Genomic DNA, 9,465 nt, shown 5'->3' on the forward strand with positions numbered 1-9,465 from the left:
CGCGGCTGGGCGACAGCAGTGCCCCTCCCACGGGAGGCGCCGCGGTGGCCCGAGAGGAGCGGACCGCGAGCGGCGAGGCTGGCGTGCCCTACACACACCCAGCCTCCGCCCCAGCCCGCTCGCGCGCGTCTCGTCACCTCCGCCGGCACTGGCAGGTTCTCCGCCGCCGCCTTCAGCTCCAGCACCGAGTCCGTCTGCCTGTCGGTCAGCGGCGCCGTCGAGTCAGGCCTCCGATCCCACAGAGCCAGCTTCTCGCGCGCGTCCCGCTCGGCCGCCGCCTGGGGCAACAGCAGCAGCGCCGCCTCCGCCATCGCCGCCGCGGTGGGGCCTCAACAGCGGCCGGGTGCAGGGGACCCCGACCGAGAAGCCCTGACAACTTCCGGCAGCACTGGGGCTTCCAGCACAGAGCCGGGGCGAAGGGGTGGGGCCGGAGTGCGCTGACCCCGGAAGCACTTACCCAGTGTTTGGGCGGGGCCAGAACCGGGACTGACGTGGCGTAAGCGGGTGCAAAGATTTCCCGTCACGCTGGAAAGAGGGGCGTGGACGCGACTCTCTCAGGCGGAAATGGGAATGCCCCTACCGGAAGTCGCTTCCTCAACATGAATAACTTTATTTATACCTTTGGGTCACGTGATTAGCACCTTCTCGGCCTTGGGGCCTTGCGGAACTCCCTGGTCTACTGCCTCTTCGTTTACTGCTAGTACTATGGGTGCAAGGTGTGATCGCTCTGTCCTCGGTTGACACCGCTTAGCTCAAAACTATGAACGCAAAGTTTTCCAACATCCATTAGTTTTCCCTGTTAGAAAACTAATCCATGGAGGGAGCCGGCGGTGGGTGGCGCTCTTGTCATCCCAGAATTTGAGAGACTGTGGCAGAGGGATCGCCGTGAATTTGAGGCCAGCCTGGGGTACTTAATGAGCTGAAGCCCATCCTGAACTACACTGTGAGAGTCGGTCTCAAAAAAAAACCTTATTTATGGAAGCAAAAAATTCAGAATACATATATCTAAATAGGTATAAAATACCATGAATAATATATCAAATAACTAGAAACAACAACCAAAATGAGACAAAAAATTACATATTGGAGGAGACTAGGGAGACATGGCATCCCACTGCATTTTGGGATACTGGACTGGATCCTGAACAATCATGACCATACATAAATATACAATAAAATATAAAAATTCAAATAAGGTCTTGAGGTGATAATATTGTGCTAGTGTTAATTTCCTAGTTTGATTGTGATAGCTGAACTCCCTGCACAACTTTTGCGACATTTCTGAAGTCTAATAACCCAAAGAATAAAAAATCTAGTAGGAAATATTTATCTGAAGAAAATGATTGTGATATACTCTTAAAAATGAAACCACATATAATCCTACTGACCAATGAAACACTCCCAAAACATTGATGGGTAGTTGGGATTACTGATAACTTTTACTTTTTCATTGTTTTATGCTTTATAAGTTTTTAAATCATTGAATCCAGCTTCAGGACACTATTTCTTCACCACAATTTAATGCAAGTCATCCAATAGCTCTGTTTATTTATTTATTTATTGGCAGAACCGGGAACTGAACTCAGACCCTTGTGCTTGCCAGGGAAGCGCTTATTCTACTGAGCCATCTCCCTGGCCCCTGTAGCTCTGTTTAGATCTGTGGCTCTATTTGTCTAAGTGCTTAAAACATTCTCTAGATCAGACCGATCTAGATCCACAAATCTCAAATGAAATTAAGCCTCTCAAAATTTGTGAAGATAATCCTTTACCAAACATCATCCTTCAAGGGCCAAATGCAAACATGTTCTCCCAAACGAACTTGTTACAGATTTTCCTAAATTCATAATTGCTTCATGTTACAGTTTGTGTCTAGTTGATCCCCCCGACACACACACACACACCAAAGCCTCAAGCAGTTACTGGGGCAGGCTTCTAGAGTTTGTTTTATTTATTTTACTCAACATTAATTCATGATCCAATGCTGGGCTTATGGGTATGAGTGCTACACCCGCCTAGGGACAGATAGCCTGCATACAATAGAAGGAAGGGAGAGAAGCTAGCTAGCTTCTGCCACCACTGCTCCTCCCTTTGCTCTTTGCTGGTTTTCACTGCCATGAACTGCTGCCCTTTAATTTAGTACATGGTGAGAGATAAGGGTCTAAATTCAGTCTTCTACATGTGGAAAACCAGTTTCTCCACAAGTATTTGTTCAAGAGGCTGTCTTTCCTCAAGTGCATGATTTTTAAAAGTTTTTCCTAAGATGTTTATTTTTAGTTTTTACACAGCCAGTATGGAAATTCCTCAAGCACATGTTTTTGGGCCCTTTGTCAAAGATCAGTTAGCTTAATGGGCCTGCAGATGTTTCCGCATCCTCGATTCTCCTCCATTGTCCACATCTGCATTTGTAACACTACCATGCTGTGTTTTGTCACTGGCACTTCTTAACAGAACTTGAAGTCTGAGATTCTGATGCATCCTGCTTTGCCCTTCCTGCCAGCATTGCTTTTGCTAGTCTGGGTTTCTTCTGGTTCCATATGAAGTTTAGGACTGTTTTCTCCAGTTCCGTGAGGAATGCTGTTAGCATTTTGATGGGGATTGCATTCTGCCTATCAGTTTTAAAAGTATGGCCATTTTGACAATATAGGTTCTGTTTAAACAAGAATAGAGGATATCTTTTTATTTTCTGGTTTTCAGAGTACTATAGTTTTTTGGTTTGGGTTTTGCTCCTTTTTTGAGACAGGGTCTCACTATGTAGTTCAGGCTGGCCTTGACTCAGTGATCTTCCTAGCTCAGCTTCCTCAGTGCTAGCATTATAGATAAGTACTACCATGCCCAGCTTGGGGTACCATAGTCTTAACTAAAGGTTTTTCGCTTCCTTGTTTAGGTTGATTCCTAAGAACTTAATTTTTCTGGATGCTATTGTAAATGATACTGTTTTCCTAATTTCTTTCTCAGTGATGGAGGTTGTTTTGAAAATGTGTGTGCTGGAATAACAACAGTAGCAACTGACTGAATTTCCTATACTCTTTAAGTGGGTCTCAGTCTTTAGGACCCATTTCTTTTCTGCACAGGCCAAAGAAACAAGTGGAGAGATAACAGAAAATCACCTAATCCCTTTCTCATGTGTGACAGAATGAGCCACTATTTGCCAAATACTGCAGTTCCCTCCCTGTGGAAGAATCATATACTATACTTTCCAAATCCCATTTAGTCTTGTCTGTGTGACTTGCAAATGACATGGAAATGGAAGTGACATGGGTCACTTCTGGATGACTTTGAGTCCTCATTTGTGCTTCACTTTCATATATTTTTCCCATACCATTAGACAGGCAATATTTCCCACAGGGCATGCAGCCAGGATTCCAGAGGAAAAACCACTTCAGTCAATCTGTGTTGGACATGTAGCATAATTAAGAAATTTGATTGTGCAGTGTTGGTGAGTGAGAGTCAGAGTCTTACTATAGTTCAGGCTGGCCTTGAACTCTGTATGTAGCACAAGCTGATACCAGTCCTCCAGCCTCAGCCTCCTAAGTGCTGGGATTACAGATGTGCACCACTATTCCCAGCTTTGGGTTGGTTGTTGAGTTTTGGCATTGTTGCCAAAGAAACCTGGCATACAATTACATGCTTTCCTCACTGGTTCAGTTAGTATTCGGTAATCCCCAAATGGTCACAAGTATTTCCCTTCCCCAGAGCTTGAGGAAAGATTTTTTAGTATGAATTGCAGCAGTGTCAGAGGCTCCAGGTCCGCAAACCTGCTCAGGTCTCAGAACTAGGTGAGTGGCCAGAAATCTATTATGGTGACCCAAACTAGACCTCTGCTCACCTTATAGCTTTGTTAGGTAGATCAGCTTATACCTTACTAGGCTGACCATCTATGTCATTCCTAGGGACACCACCAAAGGTCCTTGCAAGTCAAAGCATTCCGTTTGCCATGGTGTCTCTGTTGTCTGCTACAGTAACCGTACCCAGGATCCCTCTGTTAAACACTGCTACTTGGTATCTGAAATCACTCACTCATTTAACTGGCAGCATTTCTTATGGAGAAGATTTTAAATGAGATGCTTACAGGCATATCAGTGGTTTCCAACTTCTTGGTCTTGGTACACTTGGTTCTGTTACTTACACTGAGCTTTTTCTTTTTATTTATTTTCTTTTTGGTACCAGGAATCAAACTCAAGACCTTGTACTTGGCAGGCAAGCCCATTGAACTTTTTAAAAATACATTCACACAATACTTGTGTCTTGTATTCCCATCTCTGGAAAAAAAAAAAAAAAATATATATATATATATTTGGGGGTCGGTACCAGAACTCGAACTCAAGACCTTGCACTTGATAGGCAAGTTCTGTGATGCTAAGCTACATCCCCTCCACTTCTAATCTACTGAAAATTTATCATCCCTTCTTCCCAGTTGCCAGTTTAAACATAAGTATCTTGCCGAATGCACCTAGTAGGTATCATCCTCCAACCGAATCACTGTTCACAGGCATGTGAGCCACACCAGCATCAGCTGTTCTCACTGAACTTCATACGTGAAAATGTTCAAATTGTGAACAGGAGTCACTTTTTATTTTATGGATCCCTGTATGAACCACCATGGTAGATTAGCGCAACTTGCTACACCCAGCTGAACTGAATCAGCATGACTCTGAGCACAGAAGGCCCACCTGAGGACTGTTGCCAACAGCATAAAAGGAGTACTGGAGGGGAAGATGGTGTGCTGTTGACTCCTGGAGAAGCTTGTCACACTGCCTTTCTTGGCTGTTCTCATTGTCAGAGAAGCTTGGGGCCTTGCTATAACTGAGGATGGCTGCAGCTCCTTTCAGGGGAGCCCTGGTCCTTACCTTGAATGTTCATTGGCTGCAGTGCTGATCCCTCAGCCTGCTGGCACAGAGCCTTCATCCCACTGGCAGACTCCCTAGCTTCCGCCACTGATCTCTGGGACAACCAGGGGAAATCCTTGATACAAACTTGCATGAGACATTGTCATGGGCTCTAGGCCTCCAACTGGATTCATGGAGGACACTGCTAAGGGCTGAACTTGTGCAGGACACTGCCATGGGATCCAGGCCCTCAGCTGGATCCTTTGGGTCTCAGGTATGTGGACAGATCTCCTTGCAATGCTCTTTTGCATTTGACGTTTTGGGTGAATATTAAAAAATAATAATATGTAGGAAAGTGATCGATGATGTAGAGTGTGCCTAAGGAGAGTCACATGGAGAGAAAACACTCTCTCAGGCTTTCACAGAGAGCACATTGGCCAAGCAATGGCCGTGACTCATCCACATGGCTGACACTGACAAAGGTTCTACAATCTGAGGTACAGGATCTCAGGATAAATCCTGAGGGCATTTCACTGACCTTCTCAGACCCAAAAGCTACAACTCTTGTTGCATAGGTCCTGCTTTACCTTGATCTTAACCATCCAGAAGAAAAGTATAAAAACAAAGTATAAGAAGTAAAGCCATGGTGTTATGTTGAGCTGTAGGGGACTCAGGTCAACAATTTCTGACATTGCCAGTGAAGCAGAAGACCCAATACTATTACGGGCCACTGGACTTTTAGGGGTTTTTTTTTAACTCTTTTAAAATATTTTGCTGAGTTAACACACCTATAATATTCAAATGACGGAACTAAACAAAAAGGGGATACAGATGAATGTCCATTTTGTATCTGTGTATTCAAAATGGTCAGGATATATAGTTACATTCTCTTAATGAATACGGGGATTTGTTCTAATGGTGTTTGTAAATAGGATATCAAGTCCGCATCTTGCACATCAATTAACCACTAGGAAGAATGTACGCAATGTGTTAATTATTGAAACTGTCCTACCAATTTGGTTTGAAACTGTCTCATTGCTATTTGTTTCTCAATAAAATTATGGAAAAAATAATATGAATAATGTGTCCTGTATTAAATCTATTCCCTTGTAAACCCTGACTACAACAACCATATAACCATATCTACCTGCTGCATCTCATCTCTTTCAGGGCCTGCAAACTAATCTGAATGATGCATTGATACATGCCATGATACGTATGTACAAACCCACAGAATGCACAGAGTGAATCATAATATAAACTGTGGGTGTTGGATAATAATGTGTAACACAGGCACACAGTTCTAGCAGCTGTATCACTCTAGTATGGAATACTGAGAAGGGAGGAGGCCGAGATATATGCAGATTTCTTTCTCTCTTTTTTTTTTTTTTTCCTCTTAAAGATAACCTTTGTTTTTCTGTACAAGTTTTAGAAAATACATGCAAGTAAAAGAGCTAAGACAAAAATCACTCACGAACCTAGTAATACTTGCACATTTTTTCGTCGGGTACTTTTTCTCTGTGTGTGCATGCCTAGGTGTATGCACTTTTATTTTTTTATTTTTATTTTTCCCATAATTTTATTGAGAAACAAATAGCAATGAGACAGTTTCAAACCAAATTGGTAGGACAGTTTCAATAATTAACATATTGCGTACATTCTTCCTAGTGGTTAATTGCTGTGCAAGATGCGGACATGATATCCTATTTATAAACACTATTAGAACAAATCCCTGTATTCATTAAGAGAATGTAACTGTATATCTATCCTAACCATTTTGAATACACAGATACGAAATGGACATTCATCTGTATCCCCTTTTTTTGTTTAGTTCCATTATTTGAATATTATAGGTGTGTTAACCCAGCAAAATATTCTAAAAGAGTCCAGTAGTCCATAATAGTATTGGGTCTTCCTCTTGACTAGCAGTGTCAGAAATTGTTGACCTGAGTTATATGCAGCTTTCTGTACCTGCAAATTTTGCTGTGAACTTAAAAGGTTTTTTTTTTCTTTAAAAAGGGTCTATTAAGAAACATAATGTTCTCCCCTTTTTCCCAATCTTTTTTTTTTTTTTTAAGTAAACCACCATGCTCAATTCAAATATTAAGTCAGCACATTTAGTTCACTGGTTGTTTTCTACAAGCCAGGTGTCTCTTGCTGGTCCACAGATGACCAGGAGCCCAGCTCTGGGCTCTATCAAGACCCATGGCTGGAAGGCCCGAGAGAACAGGCCAGCCCACAGTGCCAGCGCAGCACACTGGAGCTGTGAACGTCCAGGCTGCCCTGCCAAGCCAGCTTCACAATGAAGCTCAGTGGCCTCCCCTGAGATGCAGGGCATTTCAGGTAATGGGGTTGGGAGGAGTCACACAGATATCAGGCAAGAACAAAGTGATCCCCAATACTCCATCTGCAGAGAAGTAGCCACTGCCACTGTCACAAAGGTTCTGTCCCAGTTTTCTCAACTCTATAGTTTGGCTTTGCTAAAATGTTTCCATTTATCTGAAATAACCACAAATCCTATTACTATATTTATATATTATAGTTTATTAAGTAAATGAAACAAGGTGTATGTCACATATTACAGTAATGTTTAAATAAAGAGTTCAAAATATGAAGGCTTAAGAAAAATGTATTCTCTTTATATAATGTATGCTATTTCTAACATGAATAAATACAGTAAACAGGAGTCATTTTTTATATTATGGATCAGCAACATTAAGCATCAATGATTACACAAATCCATAAGCAAACAAAAGCAAAACTACTTTCTTCAAATCAGTTATAAATACTAGAAAACCTTTTTCACATTTGAGCAATATTCAAAGTGGGGGAGGACTAGAAGCCATACCCCTAAAAATAACAGGAATAAGCCTCCCAGTTCCTGAAATTATTTCTCTGAAAACAAGAGGAACAAGTCTCCCAACTCCTAAAGTTGTTTCTTGGTTAGAAGCATTAACAATTGTGCTAATTCCTTCAGGAAATAGTAAAAGCAGGTTAAGATCTTGTTATATAAGGCACTTATAATAAATCTACAACATATTTTTTCTTAAAACATTATATTTTTGTCTTAAAACAAAAGTTTTAGGGTGAACTTTGAATTTTCCATTCTGATATGGACCTGTACATACTCTGAAACTAATAAATATTATCTGATAGTCTCTATATGGTCTTCAAAATGAATTCGTTGGGGGCCAGGGAGATGGCTCAGTGGAATAAGTGCTTCCCTGGCAAACGTAAGCATCTGAGTTCAATCCCTGGTTCCTCAAAAAAAAAAAATAAATTTGTGTTAGAAATTGTATACTTTAAAAATGTTTTCTACATTACTAATAAAGTGGTTCAAAAAAAAAATCAACTCAAAGAACTCAGTGAAAGCCTCTCTACAGAAAGTCTATTATATCCACGGAATGTTCTAGAAAGAAAAATATCTTCACACAAGGTTTAGTACCAGGAAGGCCGCCTGCAGGAACTCAGGGGTCCTCTAGTGCCATCTAGTGCCAGCCAGGGAAATGAGGCCTTTCATCTTACCCTCTAGGCAATTAATTCCACCAAAGGTCTTTATTTTTTTTTCGGGGGCGTGCACATTGCTGGGGATGGAACTCAGAACTTTGTATATGCAAAGCAAGAGTTCTACAACTAAGCCACACCCCAAGCTTGATCTTTCTTCTTTATGATGTCTTACCTCTTACTTTTGGTTTTTATCAAAGGAAATATTAATAAAGAAAAAGTTCCAGGCACCGTGGGATACTCCTATAATCCCAGTTCTTGGAAGGCTGAGGCAAGAGGATTGCCACAAGTTAAAGGCCAGCCTGAATTTTTAAGACCCTGCCTGCAGAAGAGGAAAAAGAGGAGGAGGAGAGGAAGATGACTTCTTGTTAGTGACTTTATTAGTGAAAATGGCTATGAAGAAAACTACCGGATCCACAAAGAAAACCCGCATTCCTTCAACTCTCAGGGAGGAAGAAGTCCCAAGGCCTAGACAAGCTAGAAATCAATCTGGCAGACACAAACTGTACAGAGTAGACTGTCCAAAAGCCCCAGTTAAAATTTATGTGGCTCTAAAGGGTAACTCCAGAGAGAGAAGTAAACATACTCACTTTCCTGGGATAACATCTAGAAATAGAAACTTAGTGGGGCTCTTAGAGACAGATTTTGCTTTGAAAAGAAAAAGATGAAGACAGGAAGAGAAGAAAATGATTCACAACATCACTAGAATATAATAAACAAGGAAAACGTACCTTTTGTCAGAAACTAGATAAACAGATGCACTTAAAGACATGGGGCTCAGCTGCAGGGTGCTTATCTAGCGCAAGAGGCCTGGGTTCCATTCCTAGCACTGACACATAAGAGTTCTTAAAATTTTAAGCAAATCCAGGTGTAGTGGTGTATGCCTGTAATCCCAGCACTTGGGAGGCTGAGCGAGGAGGACTGGCTTGAGTTTGAGGCCAGCCTGGGCTACACGTTGAATTCAAAGCCAGTCTGAATTATACAGTGAGAGCCTGTCTCAAAAAACAGGGCCAGACGCAGTAATGGTGCACGCCTGTAATCCCAGCACTAGGGAGGCTGAGGCAGGATGATTGCTGCGAGTTCAAGACCAGCCTAGGCTACGAAGTGAGCTCAGGGCCAGCCTGAGCTATATAGT

The 9,465-nt window shown here is 42.1% G+C and overlaps 1 protein-coding gene across 2 annotated transcripts in view; it reads right to left on the bottom strand.

Moving 5' to 3' along the window:
- Positions 1–1,020, bottom strand: part of Cog3 (component of oligomeric golgi complex 3) — a 59,508-nt gene extending 58,488 nt beyond the window's left edge. The window contains exon 1 of one of the 2 annotated variants that reach the window (XM_023700121.1): positions 138–1,020. In XM_023700121.1, the coding sequence (XP_023555889.1) occupies positions 138–311 (174 nt within the window). In that variant the 5' untranslated portion in view covers positions 312–1,020. The remainder of the gene's footprint in view (positions 1–137) is intronic. The other variant, XM_004640270.2, reaches the window with a different exon arrangement.
- Positions 1,021–9,465: the final 8,445 nt, after the last annotated feature.

This window comes from Octodon degus, unplaced genomic scaffold (assembly GCF_000260255.1).
Source record: "Octodon degus isolate 3935 unplaced genomic scaffold, OctDeg1.0 scaffold00122, whole genome shotgun sequence".
In the NCBI taxonomy this organism is placed as follows: domain Eukaryota; kingdom Metazoa; phylum Chordata; class Mammalia; order Rodentia; family Octodontidae; genus Octodon; species Octodon degus.